At 38.5% G+C, this 20,045-nt stretch overlaps 2 protein-coding genes across 2 annotated transcripts; both read left to right on the top strand.

The window, feature by feature from the left end:
- Window positions 1-4,870: 4,870 nt before the first annotated feature.
- Window positions 4,871-13,436, top strand: LOC122834194 (hyaluronidase-2-like). Its single transcript, XM_044122383.1, has 4 exons — window positions 4,871-4,890; window positions 5,546-6,509; window positions 6,948-7,037; window positions 11,059-13,436. Coding segments are annotated over exons 1-4 (1,449 nt in total). The 5' UTR covers window positions 4,871-4,888; the 3' UTR covers window positions 11,452-13,436.
- Window positions 13,437-13,842: 406 nt separating this feature from the next.
- Window positions 13,843-18,446, top strand: hyal1 (hyaluronidase 1). Its single transcript, XM_044121680.1, has 4 exons — window positions 13,843-13,943; window positions 14,654-15,555; window positions 15,627-15,716; window positions 16,919-18,446. Exons 1-4 carry the CDS (start codon window positions 13,883-13,885, stop codon window positions 17,237-17,239), a joined length of 1,374 nt encoding a protein of 457 aa, XP_043977615.1. The 5' UTR covers window positions 13,843-13,882; the 3' UTR covers window positions 17,240-18,446.
- The last annotated feature ends 1,599 nt before the right edge of the window (window positions 18,447-20,045 follow it).

Here is a 20,045-nt window from a genome sequence, read left to right as displayed (position 1 = left end):
GGATGTAGTTTCTGGATGGTAAGTCATTGTACAGCACATACAGTGGTAAAACCAGCCAAGCAAATATGCTGGATCTTTGCTTCCACTGGGGTTGCTAGGTAACGAGCCGGGCTTCGCTGAGGTTAGTAGGTAAGGTGCAGTGCCTGCTGATTTGTGACATTATATTCTGGAGATTTTGAAATGGTTTTTTAAAAAAACATTAACTTATTACCAAAACTGGTTCTGTTTCTTTTTAAGGGCTTACATTGTTTTTCTAAGCAATATAAATCCAAATTGAAGCACAACAAAGTGCAAAATGTGAATTTTTAACAAACTGTTTGCAGCACAGTTTGGCACACAAGCTCTAGTTGTTCATTTAAGTCAATGGTTTCAGACGTCCTCTGTCCCCATCCATATCTGCTGTACTTGGCAACATGACAGCATGTGGTTCTTGGGTACTTCAGTGAGTCACTGCCTCTGGCTGTCATCACATGCCGGCAGGCAGCAGTGACATCTGCATACCAGATGCCTTGTGTACCCACTGTCTGAAGTGCGCTCAAAGCGCTGGTGGAAAAACACAGCCACGGTTTGAATAAAAGCAAAAGGCCTGCGTGCAATTTTTCACTCGACTGAACAGAAAGACCGCTTGCGCATTTTGTCTATGTTTTAAAAACACAGCCAACAATGATGTTTCACCGCTGGTTTTAGATTTAGGCATTACTTTTAGTGCGGCTGCCAGATGTCTCTCAATATCTTTAAGTGCAATTTCCTTCCTTGAAGTTTCATCTAAGGGGCTTTTTTTTCAGTTTGTGCTTGAAAGGAAACTGCTGCACTTTAACTCCTTTATGAGGACAGATGTGAGTTTTTACACTCTTTGGTTTTTACAAGTAAAACCTAGTTTAAATTCAAATTATCCACTTTACCGTAGAGGAAATAAACATGCAGACACTCTTAGATTTTAGTGCACTTGAAGCATTTAAAAGTATTCTTGAAACCATGCACTTTAGAGAGCTTCCAAGGACCTTTGGGAAAGAAAGAGACCCACAGCAACACAGGTTCTCCACTATACCTTAAAGCTGCAGAATGTTCCATTTTTTCATATTTGTTGAAAATATGAAATATGTTGTGACACTACACTGCAAAAACAGTGTAGTTTTGCTGTGTAGTATTCTTTTAGCATTTCAGCATCAGGTTTAAGCACAAAGGGCAGTGAAAGTCTATCCAGTTGATATAATCGCTGGCATGTAGAATGTGCATCCATCAGACTTGAAATATGAGAGCAAACCAAACATTCGTGCCCATATTTCTTCACTATTATGATATTGCACACATTGATAGTTGCGATTCTACTGATTATTCAACTCCAAATCTCCAAATCTCTACATTTATGAAGATTAACACATATCTGCATTATTGAATGGCCTGTTCAAATTTCCCATCTTAAGAAGTCTCTAAGAGAAATGAAGTGTGGAACCAGGAGGTTGTTTATTTCAAAATAAACGTTTCTCAGAACTCTGAACAACTTGTGGCCTGAGCCACTCTCTGTTTCTGTGCCACAACTTGACACGTTTCTCCAGAGAAGCACTGTGGGGGCAGCTGCCACGCTCCCTCTTTACTCAGCCTTCAAATAAGTGACAGAGAAATCTTTTTGTTTTATTAAAGTTATTTCTCTGACTGCTTGTGACACCCTCAGGCTGTGGAGCCCTGGGCAGGGAGCCATATCACTTATATCAAACTAAGGGGGGGAAAAAAGAATGCAAGACTCATAATATGCATGTAATAATTAATTTGTCAGGTATTTATACAGAATTTAGATAAATATATTAACATTTTTACTTATAGAAAGACATAGGCATAACAAAGTGATCCTATTTATGTAGAGTAATACTAAATAAATATAAATATAATTTAAAAGTTAATTTATTTCAGCAACTTCATTTACTAAAACAGATGTTTTCAAGTCATCATTTATGTTAATTATGATGATTCTCAGCTTAAGGCTGATAAAAACCCAAATGTTTAAGATTATAATATTACATCAAGACAAAAAAAAAATCATTACAAAAAATATGGGCTTCATAAACACTTGTTTAAAACCAGCTTAATTGTTGTTATTATCAAAAAGTAATTTTAACAGACGGGCCTCACTGGAATGAATATTCTACATCTTGGATATGACTGTAGATGGGTGTGAAGTTGTCATCCAAAATGATTAACTGTTGTAATTACAGAAAGGGATTAAAGCAACATAAAGCCAACCATTATTTATTTAGAACAATATTTATGAGATTCTGTTAAGCCTCTTACTAGTTTCTAAACTTTAATTGTTTGTGGTGAGAATAAAGGCTTTAATTATCTATTTCAAGCAGAGGGAAGCAATTTGGCCCTTATTGATGTTTCCATGCATGAAGTGATAATGTTTTCACAATGCACCAATCTGAATAGTGCACTGTAACATTCTGCATCTATGACTATGAATAAGCATTTATGCATCCGTTGTTCTGGATAAATTCAGTGTTTTTCATCATTTTTGTTTGAGCTGGGATTAACTCTTGACCTTTCATCTGGTTATAGATGGTGGCTCTCAAGGCTCTGTTTTGGGACCTTTGTTGTAAATGTTCCCTCTTCAGCTCATTTTGACTACTTTTAAAATCGTTTCTTGTCATTTTAACACAGATGATAGCAGTTATGTCTTTTAAATTTCAGAAGGTTTCTGAGTTGCATGTCTCACAGAGATGGAAAGACTATATTAAAGATTGTCTGGCTGGAAAAAAAAACCTATTATGCATTCTTTTAAACAAGTCAATTTATTTAATGTTCATTACTTTTGTACACAAAATCAATCTTAAAAATTACATTTCACTTGCTCAGTTTTCCCTATTTTTAGCTCTGTCAGAATGCAACGTTTTAGGATTCTGTCACTTTTTGCAAATAAGCTTCTGCTGGCCACGCCCCCAAACTCAATGTCTACACTTGCCCCTTTTTAACACATGAAAATGGCTGCAAACAGATACCAAATGGTAAAGCTGTACATCTTTGACCTGGAGTCAGACCCAGAAGCAGAAGAAGTGGAGTCTCCTGCACAGCCAGGATGCAGCAAGTCAACAACAGCAGCCATTGTACAGTGCATAAAATGTTAAAACTTGCTGACCAAACTGCTGGTCCTCCAACAGTGAAACGGGTGGAGCTCTGCTTAGGAGGAGGGCTCACTGAGACCTAAATATAGATAAGTTTTCGAAATGGCCTGTTTTCTATACACCAAAGCACATCAATTTATTGTTAAAAAATTTCTGGATGTTTTTTTATGGTGCTTAGATTGTTTCTAGAAGCACAAATGGAAGTATAAAACGGTATAAAAAGTGAATTTTCCATAAACAAGTCCCGTTTAAAGTCCATGCATGTAGATTTTAATTGGGTGACTTCTAATGGCAGCTGATTGGAATGGATTTTATTCAGTAATACCTGATTAAAATCCATTTTACATCAAGTTATAGCAATGCGAACAGCAAATTCACACATTTATGTCTGAATTTTGATAAAAACTATCAAAATCTTTGAGTTTCGGGGTTCAAATTCAGCAGTCAACTGCATCAGTGTGCACTGCGGGATATAACGTATCTGAAATGTGAATTTATTTTGGGACATTGCAAGCTGCCCTGGCGCGGATCTTGGTATAGTTAGGGTGTCTGTTTCACTGTTCATGCTGGTCAGCTTCTTGGACTGAAACATTATGGGCTGAACCCAATAAATTAACTCGGGGAAAAAAAGAATAAAAGAATAAAAGTTCAGCTCGATTAGATCACTCATCCGATACGTGAGGAGTTACGCAAAAGAAACGCGTTTTATCGAAGAAATTAAAGGCGCTGACGGAGTTTTTAGGATGTCCGGAGAGCTCCCCCCTCTTTTCCCGGCCTGAATGGAACATCCTGAAAATGGTTTGAGCTTTTCTGACTCAAGGAGTTTGAACTGACAACATCGCGGGGGGTAAGTTCACTCTTTCCCCGCTGTAGTGGCCGTGGGAAGACCGGGAGCCGAGCTGACACGGTCCAACACTCTTTCTTATGCCTTTCTAAAGTTTCTCCACCATAGCTTCCTCACCCGGAGGAAATGATTGTTTTGTAGAGACGCGCCTGAAGTTTTTGGGATTTTTTTTTTCTTTACGGGAATGCTTCCCCAGTCTGCTGTTAAAGGTAGGTCCATCCACTTGGATCTTAAAATTGCTTTACTGGCTGTTATTAAACTCTAAATTGTAAGACAAAAAAAAGAAAAAGAGAAACATGGAGCGGAGTGATAATATGACTAGTGGATACGACTACAGGACTTTTTAAATATTTGTTTTGTTTATTTGCTTACATAGAAATTGGAAAAGCATGACAAAGTCTATATATTCTCAGTAAGTAAAAACTGTTAATCTGACAAGTTTGACAATTAAAATCAGTTATACTAAATTTTAACTTCCTTTTAAATTATTAATTGTATTTTTTAAATATAATGGCGATTGAATAGTGTTTTGTTTTTATTATTATTCTGTAACATTCTAATGTTTCATCCTGAGTACAAGTATAATGCAGGTTTCTGTTATACCCAAAGTTGAAATAGTATTTTACCCCCACAAAACCCGATAACTGGCTGTTCCAACATTATTGGTAGCAAATGTTTGCAATAGCTGGCATTGAGTACAGAGGAATTTTGATTCACCATTCATCTTTTTAAATTAATTCTGATTAGAGAGTTTTGTGTTTAGGGTTATTCCATTAACTGGTGTTGGATTTAAGTCAAAACTTTGACTAGGTCACATTGAAGTATTTTTTTTTTCTATGTTTAACCATTCAGAGTTTGACTTGTTGCTGCGTTACGGATCGTTGTGCTGCTTCAGTGGCCCTCAGTGCCGCTGTCCTGCCAGTTTTAGATGTGAGTCAGCTCCAACACAGATGATTGAAATGGTCCAATTACCTCCTCATTGCTTGTGTGTTTGAGCTTAAGGTTATGAGCAAATGGTCCGACATTCTCCTTCTACTGGAGAATCTGGGTTGGCATTTATGTTGTCATTTATCACACAAACTTTCTTAAAATGGTAAGAATTTTGATTTATAGTTGTCTTGTTTGTTATTCCCTTAAGAGTTTGTATTTGGGTCCTTTAACCCTTTCCATGCTAATATACATCAATGATTTTGTCTTTTATTCTTGAATTTCTTTAGATCAGGTCACAGTGTGTTGCTTTTTGACAACATTTAGCCTCTTTGTGTTGTCAAACAGGTTTGATATTGAAAATTTGTTTGATTATTTGAAACAAACATTCTGGAAAATGTAGACAAAAGAAACCCTTTAACCGCTCAATCTTTCACAACAAGGTTAGTGGCTTCAACTAACTCACCCACTCTTTGGTTACCCGGCAACAATCACTTGAGTAGTTTGTGGTTACCTTGACCATGTCCTTGTAGAACATGGCCAAGCAGTTAAGGTTATGCCAACTAAAACCTTAACTACATACACTAAAACAATTGGTGTATGTAGAGAAAGAGAGTGCAGGAATTTCTAAACCTAAAATTCCCTCTCTACATTGCAGGGCTGAGAAGGACACTCAAGACACATCTGAAGACATGTTGCATTGGACACTTCGTGACTGGAGAGTACAGCTCCTGATTGTTCTGCTTTGGGACGGCATCTGTGCATTGGAAGTGAAACCTACAAGATGGCCCCTGTTCTCCCAGAAGCCCCTTCTCCTCGCTTGGAATGTCCCGACTCAGGAGTGTGGCCCCTGGCACGGTGTTTCTTTCCAGCTGGACCAGTTCCAGATTGTGGCCACGCCAAATGAGGGCTTTGTCAGGCAGAACTTGACCATGTTCTACCATGACCGCTTGGGCTTGTACCCCTACTTTGAGCCGGATGAGACGCCGGTGCGCGGGGGGCTCCCACAAATCGGCAGTCTCTCGCAGCACCTCAGCGAAATGCAGAAAGGTGTTGATAAGTACATACCAAACCGGGACTCTGTAGGTTTAGCAGTTATTGACTGGGAAGAGTGGCGGCCCCTGTGGATACGAAACTGGGGACCCAAAGACATCTACCGCAAACATTCCCGTGAACTGGTGCGCCAGAAGAACCCAACTTGGTCCGAGGAGCAGGTGGGAAAAGTGGCACAGCTGGAGTTTGAGATGTCTGCCAAGAAGTTCATGCAGGAGACGCTACGCCACGCCAAACACCTACGGCCCAACAATCTGTGGGGGTTCTACCTGTTCCCGGACTGCTACAACCACGACTACCAGCGCTCCCTTGAGGGCTACACGGGCCGCTGCCCCGACGTGGAGGTGGCCCGCAACGAGCAGCTGAAGTGGCTGTGGACGGAGAGCACGGCGCTCTTCCCCTCCATCTACATGGGCAAAGTTCTGCGCTCCTCTTCCCCAGGACGGCAGTTTGTGCGGAACCGTGTGAAGGAAGGGATGCGTTTGGCTTCATCCGGCGACGAGGTGGCACGTCCTGTCTTTGTGTACTCCCGGCCCACCTACGCTAACTCCCTGGAACAGCTGACAGAGGTGACACACCGCCTTCTTTAGCCTCTCCTGCTGACAAGTTTGAATGATCATTCAGAAACACTCGCATCCTGTTTTACACTTGCCTTTAAGTGACTATGAGGAAAGTTAATATAATGCACTTGTGTCATCCCTCAAGCAAGCAAATCTCAATGGCAGAGGAGTGCTAGCTCACAACCCCCCTCCCATGCTGAGTGAAGCTACAGCTCTTCAGTTTTCCTTATCGGCAGGCGCAGTCCTTTCCTGTTTTGGTAGCAGTCAGATGTACTTAATACTTTTTAATTTGTGTGGAGCTAGCAGGAAGGGTGTTGGTTACATTGAAGATCTGTCTAATCACCCATAAAGATAGAAAGGGAAATAAATAAAAGCTTATTTCTTCCTTTAAGTTTCAAAGCAGTTTTGTTGACTTGTGAATTTCAAGAGCTGATTCTTCTTTTCTAGTTTGACCTGGTGTCCACCATCGGGGAGAGTGTCGCTCTGGGAGCTGCAGGAATCATCATGTGGGGAGATGTAGCGCATGCAAAAAACAAAGTAAGCATAAACTGACTCTCACGTTTCACAGGTTGTCTGATCCACTTTTTCACTTCCGATACCGATCCAGTTCAGAAAAACAGAGCTTTAAATGTTTCTTTATTAAAACAGACATAAACGTACTGAATTATTTGATAACTCTGCTCTACTTTTAGCACTAGTAGTACACTTAAATACATCTAGAGACTGAGTCTTTTTAAGAGGAGGAAGTTAGTGCACACAACCATAATGTAAAAAAGGAAAAGACTAAATGACTGTCTGGTTCTGAAGAACTACATAAAAATAGTTATAGGTTTTAAAAAAGGGCAAAAATCCGACACGTTTCGGCTGCATGCCGTCATCAGCTTCTCAAACAATGTGTCTATTTAGAGATGAAAGGAAATCTAGGCCAATCAGAGACGAGATGGGCAATCAGTCCATAAAAAGATATCTGTGACTGTGAGAAATGTATAATCAGTCACAAATGGCAATAATATACTACACTATATAAAATATAAACTCAAAAAAAATCAAAAGTCAGAGAAAGCAGTTTAACATCAGTTCCTCATTAACTGTTTTGGGATCCAAAATGCTTGCTATGGATTGAAGCGCTTTTTGAGACGTCCAAAGCTTTAGATTACAAACTAAACTTTGCGTTGTAACCTACTTTTAATTTATGGGACATTAACTTGAAGAGGCAGATCCATGCCACACTTTTCAGATTTGTATTTTGTTATTAGTTAAAAATGTTTCACCACTTGCCTTTCTCGTTATGATGATGGTTGTTTTGTCACTTAAGTTTTTGGCTGTAATATGAGAAAAAGTGAAAAGGTTGAACAGGTATGAATACTTTTGGCAGATGTTTTCATCTGGAGTTTGATTCCCTGCTTGCCTGTCACACATGAAGTCATTTGACACTCAGGACTCCGAGTCAGTCGCTAATTATACTGTAAGCCACTTGTTCTGCAGATACACAGAAGATACTTGTGTGAAGAAAAATTAAAGTCTGCTAAAGGTGGAAGGAGGAAACTATTTAAAATGAAGAAAACACATGATGTATAGACTCTCACAAAAGTGTGATTATTTAGCGTTTATTTAGTTTTTCTTCTTATTTTGCTGAGTTGATGGTCTGCTTTTAGCTTCAGAGTGTGTAGTCGTCAGTGTAAGTGGGCTATAAAAACCTTGTGCAAAGTTCAAATCTTTGTCTCCCTCCTCCTGTCTGCTTTCTCCCTGTTTGCACATCTGTGCTCACTTGGCAGAACAGAGGCTTGTATGTAAAATCCATCAATCCAGGAGTTTCTTCCATGATTGTGTAAGGCTGTAATTTGGTGCAAGCCTGCGTTTGTGCCTTAGAATATGAATTGTGTAACATTGTAGACATTATTTACTGATTTGTTCTGGGAGAGAAATGTGAGTACAGGTTGTAAACAAAATTTATCTCTACCTTTATGAGAAAACTTAAGCAATCATTGGATGTAGCCTAAAATATAATTAAAAGGGAAAGCTTTTATTTACATCTTTGAGTTGTGGGTTGGTGTAAAGTAAACCTCTTATACATATTTAATAACCTCAAGACAATTACTCTCCACAGATAACACCAAAAAACACTCCAGGAAGCATTTTTTAAAATTAAATATCAGTTTTTCTCACCAAAAATGAGAACTGATACCTTTAAACTATAACTTTAAAAACCAGCAGTGGCACACACTGCCTTCAATTTATCTTCAAAGGTAAACCTGGGATTTAGATTAATCCCAGTTTAAGATGTTCTAACTTCAAGTTAAAAAAACTGTAATTTTTGTGCTTAGTAGTCAATAAACAGTAACCATGTGTTTCTTAGTATCCAATTCAAACAATGAATTGAACAGTGTCTGAATTGAACCACTTAAAATGATCAGTTTCTCTGATTTGACTTTTTATAGGTTTATATTTGAGTAAAATGAACATTGTACTTTTATTCTATGAACTACTGACATGTCTCTGACATTGCAAACAAAAATTTAGTATTTATTTACAGAAAATGAGAAATGGTCAAATAACCAAAAGGATGCAGAACTTTCAGACCTCAAATAATGCAAAAAAAAAAAAAAAAAACAAAAAACAAGTTCATATGCATTTAGAAACAATAATACTAATATTTTAACTCAGTTAAATGTTGATTCAGAAATCAACATTTAACCAGGAGGTTTTCAATGGGGTTCAGTGCAGTGGGCTCTTAAGTTTTTCCAGATGTGTATGTTTAGATATATTTTTATCGAAAAGAAAGGTAGGCATAAATACACTTATTTAATCCTTAGACAGTTACTTAGACAGGATAAATACAATTAGAACATAATACTGCTTTAAATGCCTTTAAATTACCTAAGATGGTTGAAGATAATCTTCTTTATATATTAATTTATTTCATGCATTACTTTAAATGTTTTTTAGTACTGCAGAACATTATTGAGTGAGGACTGTAGCATTCAGCTGGTCACTCTCACTGGTTCATAACACTTCTTTAATAAATGTGTCTTTAGTACAACATGATGAAGATACATAACAGTGACTTTAGGTCATACTACACAAATTCATACATATCTAAAAACAATACCAGCTTCTAAATGTAAAAACTATCTCTCCTGCTAAAGTTTAGCATAAATGGAACGGCAATCAGTTGTTGGCATGGCAACCAGAGCTACGGTCCTTGCAGCTGACGTCACAACCGCATGGGCAAATACGGTTGTTTCTAGCTGTTTCCATGACAGCTAAAAAAGACAAAGTCGTATTTCAGACGCAAATAAAACAATACTATGCATTTTGTCTTCCTAATATAATGGGTTTTTAAGTTTTCATGTATTTCCAAGCGGTCCTGAATTAAGAAGACGGTGGCTTGTAAATATTCGTCGCTACCAGTTAAAGCTAACGCTGCACAGCAAAGTTTACAGCCTTCACTTCATTCCTGATCAGCTTCCTCAGCCTAAAGAAGAAGGTAAAGGAGCCGTCCTGTGTTATTTCTATGGAATCACTTCTGTATTCAGCCTGAAAGAACGAATGTACGGGAACAAGAGAGCAGACCAGAGCCAGACAGCCGAGCAACTGATCCGTCGGTACACACGGCTGTAAAGACCCGTCCTGCTTCTCAAGAAGCATGCAAACTAATAAAACTAAATAACACGGAGACCTTAAGAAACACAGCCATATTTTTCTAAAAACAACAACTTTGAACCTGAACAGTCAGCTGAACTAGAACTCCGACACCAGAACTGCTCTACTATTAAGCTATGGGGTTATAGCACTTCCTCATGCTTCGAAAGCAAAAAGCCTGAACCGTAACCTGCCCCTTTACTTGGTCTCTGACACTAACGACAATAAATAACGCTTGCGCAGTTAATATACTTGAAAATAAGGTAAAAACATTGTCCGTTATAAGGAATGAAAAATGTTTAGATACTTAAATAGCAAATTTTTACAGAAAAAATGTCTGAGAATATTGGCTACTTGCTAAAGCTAATGTTAGCCACAAAGTTTAAAGAAAGTAAAACTCACCTTCATATCTGTGAACGTATAACGAGGCGTACATCTTTAAACCTTTCTCCAGCTTACTTGTTGGGGCTTCGGATAGATGTACATCATTAATTGTTACCTTGGACAAGGCTCATATATACCTAGTGTAAAGTCAATAGATCGGAAACGATCGAGCCGTTATTCCTCGAACGCGGAAGCTGAGGTGCAAAGAGTCCATGCAAACTGTTAGCTTTACTTTCATTAATCCTGTGTGCATTCACAATCATCCCAAATGTAAAAAACTAACATGTCTTGTGCCTGTTATCAGCAAGGATTAAAATTATTTCCTTTTTCGTTGTTTTCCCCAACGGATTTAAATTTACTTCCTCTAAAGCTACTACCAAAATAAGAGCCTGGGTTACAAAATAAAACATAAGGTACTTAAAATTTTACAGTTAAATAAGCAAGTATGAAACAACCATACAAGAAGTGATTGGCAGTTGTGATGTAAAATATTAACATTTACTATAAATATACATTTTCTTCCTGTCTTTAGACCACCTGCTCTGACCTGAACACGTATCTTCAGGGCACACTGAGCCAGTACCTCCTCAACGTCTCCACGGCAGCAGAACTCTGCAGCAAGACCCTGTGCGGTTCCCACGGCCGCTGCCTTCGCAAACATCCGGACAGTGATGTTTACCTTCACCTCAACCCCCGCACACACCGCATCGAGAGGCAAAATGGCAAACTGACGGTCACCGGCGAGTTGAGAGAAACAGACAAAATGCTTTTTGAGACAGACTTTCAGTGCCAGTGCTACAAGGGCTTTGAGGGAAAAGGCTGTGATCACAAAGACCCGCTGCACCAAAAAGGGATGGCGACTCGAACCAGAACATCAGCGCTCCAGTGTGTCATCTTCCTGATAACAGTTGTGCTCCTGTGTTAATGTCAATTACATCTCAGCAAACCCGCTGCCTTGCAGAAATATTTATTTACATTGATTTTCACATTTTTATTGTCCCTGAAACCTGATTGTGTTTGGTTAATATTTTATATGATAGACCATCACAAAATGGTGCATAAGATCTGAGAGGGTTCACAGTCGGCTTTCTGTTTGTGCACTGCAAAAACACAACTTCTTACCAAATATTTCTGGTCTGGTTCAGTAGTGTCCAACCTTTTTGCTATGAGGGTCAAAAATCTGTAAATTAGAAATCACATGGGGGACATAAATGTTATATTTATTCTAACATTTTTAAAATCAAACTTTTAGTTCATCTATTCTTTGCACCCAATATTTTGTTAGAGGATGTTATTTATTTTGGGAAAAAAATGCCCTGAAAGATAAATCAATCTATCAAATTTTATTTGTGTAGCATATTTCAGCAACAAAACATTGTTTATGATGAAAAGTGTTCGTCTGGATCAACCAACTATGAATGCAGGACAAATTTACTTAATTCTAGAATTGAGTTCAGGTAGGGGGCCGCACAAAATCCTTCAGAGGGCCGCAAATGGCCCCCGGGCCACATCTTGGACTCTTCTGGCCTGGTTCTTAGTGCAAATATCTTGAAATACGACAAAACTAACTCTCGTAACTTTTCAGCAAGATATGAGAGCTTCTTTTAAGTCAATAATTAATTAATATTGATGAAAATGTTTTAAGTAAATAATAGTTTAATATTGACAGAGTAGCACTAGTTCCACTGGCAGACATTTATTTCCATTTTATAAGTGAAATAATTTGCCAGTGGAGCTAAAATTTTATCATTAACATCAAGGACTTTTAGACTTAAAATAATCTCCCATATCTTGCTGAAAAGTTACTTGTTAGTTTTGTCTTATTTTAAGAGTATTAAGAAACTAGACAAAAAACCAGTAAGATTTTGTGTTTTTTTTGCAGTGCTTTCGTCTTTCAGGAAGGGGAATTTAAGTCTCAATCCTTTTGCAGCATTTTTCTAATTTGTCTGTCTCTTCCTCTTCTGCCACAAAAACCAGATTTATGATGTGCATTAAAGATGAATTAGAAAGTAATGTAACACTTTGTATTGGTCAATATTGTAAATCTCTGATAAATGCTTTAAAGTTTGTGGTTGTAATGTGACAAAATGTGAAACAGATGATATCAAGGCTTTCTTAAAGCACTGCACAAAAGCACAAAGAGGGATTAGTTAGTCATTTTCTGCTGCAAAACTTTCATGACAGAAAGTCAAATTGTATTATAAACAAAGGGGATGGAAAAGTGATGTTTGTTTATAAATTATAATTGCTTTTTAAACAGCAGAGGGCTTGCTGGAAATGACACTGTTTACATTTTGCTCTCTGTTCCCCCCTGGGTCAGTTTCCCAAGGTGTCAGATTCTTCGTCTCTCTGCAGGATCTGATGCTTCTGTAGTAAATGTGTTGAACAAAGTGAAGGAAGATGTTTGTTGCTGGGTGGTCAGAGTGGGAATAAAGCACTTAAATCAGCTTGGAGCACCACATACACACCGGAAGTGCCAGATTTAAAAAAAATGATTTTTAAAAACTTCCCAAAATGACCACTCTCTGGCGCTGGATGTTTTTCCACGCATTTGTATTTATTTGAATGTATTTGAAGTTGATATCTGGGTTTTTATTTGTATGTCTGAATCATGACTACTAATGCTTTATACAGCTCACAGTGCGAGTATTTTTTACCTCAGAATCACAAAGCAAGAACTTCATTTGAGGGTAAGTTTGGAAACTGCTTCTACATGCAAAAGTACACGCTGTTTTCTTCTGATTTGTCACTGCAAATAAAGCGTTTTTTTTCTTTTTTTTTTTTTTTTTGGTGAGCCTGTGCAGTTTCTTGTATAAATCACTGGAAGCATTAATGGTAAGATCTGACTTTGTTATTACAAAGGTACATATGCGTTGTCTCTTACAAATAAAAGCAAAGTTTCAATAAGAATTTTTTGTGACTTGTTCATCAGGACAGTCGAAGCCCGCTGTTCCCGGGAGGCAAGCGGCAGCGGCAGCCTCTTACTCCTTCCCTCTGTAATTACAGGGTGTTGTTGGCCAAAAGTTATTTATACTATTTTAATAAGCTGAGCAGAGCTTACATGTGAATTTGGATGTGTAGGAGTTCATTATGGCTTTCTTGATTGTCTCTTAGTACTCAGTGACCTCCCCTGTTATTTCCAGCTCTGTTTATGTGTTTATATTGAAAGCAGCATGAGGGAGAGAACGGCTGGATTCGGTTTGATCCCGCCTGTGACTTTAAGGCTGCTTTTGCAGGATTTGCATGTCTCTTCTCATTTGCTGGTAGAAATCTTGAGCTTGCGTCGGATTGGTTCCAGTTCTGGTGTTTCACTTCCCCTTTCCCTGCTTAGTTTCCCTCCCTGTTTCAGTCAGATCATGAGACTTCTGGTGTCTTTAGCAAAACACAAATTAGAACCTCTTGAAGGTTTTACAGTAGGTAAGAGGGTTGTTTTTGTTACAAACTGACACCAGTTTGAAGTTTTCTGTTCATCATGCTTGCTTATTTCATTTTGTGTGAAATGATTGGCTGCTGTTTCAGTGCTGAGAATTTGCACTGGATTTATGACTGGATCATGCTTTGTAGATGTTTTTCTTGCCTAAACTCAGACTATTTGACGATACTTAAGATCGGTTGTTTAAGGGTTAAGAACCTCTACAGCAAAGCATTAGCATTTCCACAACTTTTCAATTGGGATTAGGACTGTACTTTGACTAGGACATTCTGACACATCAATATGCATTGTTCCAAACCTTTCTATTGCAGCTAGAATTGTCGTCCTGCTGGAAATGAAGCTCAAATCCCTTTCAGCTTCTATTTGGTTTTCATCCAGGCTTGTTCTGTGTTTAGTTTAATGTATTTATTAACTGAGCAGCTTTTCTGTTCTATTGTTAAAAAAACAAACAAAAAAAGGGATTCTCCACAACCATAATACTACCACCAACATGTTTCAGCATGGTTAGCGGCCTCTTGCCTGGTTCTCTGACTGGTACAATTTTGCATTTGTTAATTTTACTCCTTCCATGCAAAAAAGTGCCATAAATTAATGAAGTGGAGAATGTTTTGAGACACAACAATAGGACACTGTTTTGCAGTTATCTGACATTTCATAACACGTCTTAGTGACAGCTCTTTATTCCTCTTTTCAGCCATGAGGTTCAGGGAGGTGCTGCTCCTCTTTGGCCTGCTCAGACTGACTTCAGGGCTGCCTGTTGCCTCGCCGTTCAGCCAGGCGCCGTTTCTCACTGTGTGGAACGCCCCCACAGAGAACTGCCTCTCCCAGTACGGCGTGGATCTTGACCTGGGCATGTTTAGCATCGTCCAGAACCAAAATCAAACCTTCATAGGTGAAAATGTCACTATTTTCTATGCTGACAAGCTGGGTCTGTACCCTCGGTACTCAGCCCAGGGCGAGGCCATCAACGGCGGGGTTCCTCAGAACAGCAGCCTAGACGGACACCTCCGACTCGCCAGCGAAGATATCCACTACTACATCCCTGACAGAGACTTCCAGGGCCTGGCGGTGGTGGACTGGGAGAGCTGGCGGCCAGTGTGGGAGAGAAACTGGGACAGTAAACAGGTGTACAAGGAGCGGTCGGAAGCCCTGGTGAGGGCCAGGCATCCAGACTGGAGTCCTGCTCAGGTGGAGGCAGCGGCTCGGCTGGAGTTTGAGCAATCTGGGAGGAAATTCATGGAGGAAACACTGAAACTGGGGCAGAAAATGAGGCCAAGTGGCTTGTGGGGGTTTTATGGATTTCCCAATTGCTACAACTATTACAACAACAGGAGCGTAAACTACACAGGTGAGTGTCCAGATGTGGAGCTGAGGAGGAACGATGAGCTGTTGTGGATGTGGAACGCCTCCTCCGCTCTGTACCCCGACATCTACCTGAGCCTGGACCTGCGAGGCCTCGGCAAAGGGGTGCTGCTCTACGCTCATCACCGCATCCTGGAGGCCATGAGGGCGGCGGATCAAGTGACCCCGGCGCCGCTGCCCGTCTTCCCCTACGCCCGCATCGTCTACACCTACACTTTAGAGTTCCTCTCCATGGTGAGTGGCGGGTTAGTACCATCTTCTGCAGCATGGTCCGACGTAAATAATATTCTGTTTTCACAACACAGGAGCATCTGGTCTACACTGTAGGAGAGAGCGCTGCTTTAGGATCTGCTGGGGTCGTGCTGTGGGGGGACCATGCATTCGATAAATCTAAGGTATGAAACATGCAATGGTTTTCCCTCTGTGTAACACTGACATAATCCTGCAGATATCGGTTGAAACACTTGTTATTAGAAAAGCTGTTGTGGAAGTGATACTTGTTACAAATCATTTGACTTTATGACTATTTCCCAAGTGTTAGTGCCATTGTTTGATGACCGTTAGCATTTCAGGCACCTATTGGCTTCTACTGCAGTGAGACTCCTTAAAATAGGCTGAAGAGATTAAAGGAGGAATTTGTAAAATTTGCAGTTTATGGTGCAAAAGTTTTCACTCCTCCTGAAAGTGTTTCATGTTCTGTCACTTTCATGTATATAAGGTAAAAGTTCTGATTTGGAAGAAAAATAAATTACTGCTTTTTTTTTTTTTTAAGAAAAGGTTTCATTAAAAATCTAAATTTGAGGTTTGGATTTGTTTTTAGCCCCTTTTATTCTGCTATTCCCAAGTGAAATCTAGTGCAAACATTTGGTTTCAGAAGTTGTCTTATTAGAGTCCTGTGTGTTTTATAATCTCAGTATAAATCAAGCTATTCAGTGACAATGTCAAAGTTGTTTTTGAATTAAAGATATAGCTTAATATTTAGCAGGAAGCTAAATATTTAGCTTGCTAAGTAAATATTTAGCTTCGAGATAACTATTTAGCACTGAGCTTAATATTATGTTTGAATCTAAATATTTAGCCTACTAACTAAATATTTAATTTGGCACTAAATATTTTGTTCACAGCCCATATATTTAGTTAGAAGCTAAATATTTAGTTAGCCCACTAAATATTTAGCTTGATAACTAAATATTTAATTTGGTGTTTTTTGTTTTCTAAATATTTAGTTTAAAACCATGCATCATTTTGCTTCCACTTCCCAATCTTTCACTCTTTTATGTTGGTCTGTTGCACAAAATCCCTGTAAAATACACTTTAGGTTTGTGTTGTAATGTTATAAAATGAGAAAAAGTTGAAGGCTTTGCAAAGTAGCAGCAGTAGACAACAAATAATTGCACAGAAAACATATTATATGTGTGGATTAAATCTATTAATCATAAAAACTAAAAGAATCAAAAACCTTTTAGACCCTTGATGTGCAATATGACTTTATTTACTCTAAAACAAAGACTGTAGAGACAACGAAGGGCAGATTTATTTTTGCTGTGCTGCAACACAGAGGCTTGTTTATTCTATGCTATTTGCTGTGTTTGTCCAGGCTACATGTGAAGCAGTCACGTCCTACATCGACGAGACTTTAGGTCCCTATGTGGTCAACGTGACCTCAGCTGCCACGCTCTGCAGCCAGACTTTGTGCTCCTCTCAGGGACGGTGTCAGAGGTCGGACCAGAGGTCAGGTGCCTACCTGCACCTCGACCCCGCAGCCTGGAAGATCCTGTCTGAGAAGAAACCGGCAGGAGGGACAAACTACAGGGTTTTAGGACAGATGGATAAACAAAGTGTGCTGCAGATGAAGTCTGACTTCCACTGCAGGTGTTATCCTGGTTGGGAAGGGAGGGACTGCTCCACACCAGTTTAGAGATTACAATAGTTTTAAATAATGAGAGGGAGAAGTGAAAGCCAGAGTCTTTCTGAATGGAGTTTGCTTGTTGCTTGTTGTGTCATCAGTTTCTTCTCAGAACCCAAAGATGTGCCTTTCAGCAGTATTTGCTTTTATGTGTCAGTGTCTCTGTCGTTGTTCTGTGATGGATGTGCAATTCCTAATCAGGACCAAATGGGTTTTGAAGATGGACTGAGTTGATTGATTCTTGTTCATTTCAAAACAGCTACATCTTTTGAAATTATCACTCAATTTATGTATCTGTGTTTTGATTTTATTGTCAGTATGCACTGATATGGATGTATGTGTTTTTTGTTTTTTTTACACTACTTAATCAAATCCTTCTGCAAACTGCACAGATCCTGTTAGTTTTCCAGGCAGACTGCATTTAAAACACAATAGCACAAGTCATAAAATAAACTCCTAAGTGGAAAATTTGTTGTTTTGATTTAACTTTCAGCTTCTTAAAAGGATCATGCAAGTAACTTTTACTCTTTTTTAATAGCTGTTGGCTTCAAATGAGCACTTTGTCATTCCTAAAACACCAAACTAAATGTTTTTGTAAAGGTGGTCTCAAATCTTCACATGCATCTGATTGAAGAAAGTCTTCCTGATAATTTTATACCAAAGTTTGAGACATGTTGTGAATTGTTCAATATGTTCTAACTACTGGCACCCTGGTAATGATTTTTTTTTATAACTTCTTAAATAGTGTTCTAACTCTAAACTTATGTAAATTTCAGCAAGTAGCAATTTTCTTGTAATTATTACCTGACTTGTGAGGATATTACATACATCTGCCTTTATTAAAGAGGATGTTTTATTGTTTTTCCCATTTTGAAGAGTAATTTATCAGAAAATGTTGAGTGGTGCCATATTTTTGTCCCTGTGGGAAACAGAAACCTCTGATCACTTATTGAGAACTGATCAATATGCATACTTTTAAAAGTAAAGTGCAACTTTAAACATTTAAATCTCAACTAAAAATCCACTTGTTTAAAGTTGTATTTGAAACGTAATCAATTGCAAATTTATTGATGGAATCTGACTTGATGTTGTGTTTTGATTGTTGATTCTATGTTGCATTTTGTTTTTGTGTTTGATTTCATGTAAAGCACTTTGAAATGCCTTGCTGCTGAAATGTGCTATACAAATAAAGCTTGATTTGATTTGATTTTGATTTAAACATGTTAAAAGAGCCAATAATTGATTTTAAAAATTATTATTATTATTATTTCTCAAAGTAGAAATTAAATGTTGTTTTTTTCTTAATTTTTCAGGGTGCAATAAAATATTCTTTTGGATATTTTTATTTTTTTTACTGAAAATATTTTGTATTGAGAAATTACATTAATTAATTAAATTGATGTTTTATTGTTGCTTTAAGTTAATGAAGACCAGAACGCTCAAAGAGTCTGGACGGCGTTAGTTAAAGATATGCACGGAAATAACAATTAGTTACTCTTTTATACTGTTTTTTAAATTGAAGTTACTGGGACTTGCTTGTTGGTTCGTGACCAGCAGGTGGTGCTGTCGGACTACTAACCAAAGACAAACATCAAGGTCACGGCTACGGGAGTTGCAAATCCATCCATCCATCCATCCATCCATCCATCCATCCATCCATCCATCCATCCATCCATCCATCCATCCATCCATCCATCCATCCATCCATCCATCCATCTATTTTCTGTACACCCTTCTTCCCTAATGGGGTCGGGAGGGTTGCTGGTGCCTATCCCCAGCTGCGTCCCGGGCGAGAGGCGGGGTTCACCCTGGACAGGTCGCCAGTCTGTCGCAGGGCAACACAAAGACATACAAGACAAACAACCATGCACACACACACTCACACCTAGGGAGAATTTAGAGAGACCAATTAACCCGACAGTCATGTTTTTGGACTGTGGGAGGAAGCCGGAGAACCCGGAGAGAACCCACGCATGCACAGGGAGAACATGCAAACTCCATGCAGAAAGACCCCGGGCCGGAAATCGAACCCAGGACCTTCTTGCTGCAAGGCAACAGCTATACCAATTGCACCACTGTGCAGCCCTGAGTTTTAAATCAAATTATTTAAAAACACATTTTATTCATTACTTGATTCAGATTATCGTCTATTTCTGCAGCAGTTTAGGATTTATAATAAATTCAAGTGACTGACTGAACCTCAGAGGGCGTGAGGTGACCTTGATTGGGACAGGAATGCCATGTACATGTCTCCTTATCTGAGGTCCACCACTGATGTCAAACTGAGGTCACTGATGGTGATTTTACCTCCTGTGTCCCTCGAGGATTAAATGGCTGGAAGATCAGACTCCCTTGCTCCCAGCCTGCAGCTTTATTAGTCTGAATTGTTACAAAATGAGGACAAGGTGGGCACTTTGTTTTGCAAGCAGAAGTAACACATTTGCAGTTTTGCTTTCTGTTTATTTCATATATATATGAAATAAACATATATTTATATATATATATATATATATATATATATATATATATATATATATATATATATATATATATATATATATATATATATATATATATATATATATATATATATATATATATTTCACATATATATTTATAGAGAACAAGAACATTTACTGCAGTAACTGTCTGACCAAGACAAATGGCATCCTGCTTATTTCAAATGGGAATTCAAGAACAGTATTTATATTTGTGGTGCCATGAAGTCAGAGCCATATAGTTACCTAAGAAAAGAAGAGGTAATTGTTTTTAATCATAACATTTATTGCTATTGTAATAGAATAGAACCACAAAATAT

This window comes from Gambusia affinis, linkage group LG07 (assembly GCF_019740435.1).
Source record: "Gambusia affinis linkage group LG07, SWU_Gaff_1.0, whole genome shotgun sequence".
Taxonomy (NCBI): domain Eukaryota; kingdom Metazoa; phylum Chordata; class Actinopteri; order Cyprinodontiformes; family Poeciliidae; genus Gambusia; species Gambusia affinis.
The sequence above is the reverse complement of the archived record's forward strand: the minus strand, read 5'-3'. Positions and strand labels throughout refer to the sequence as shown.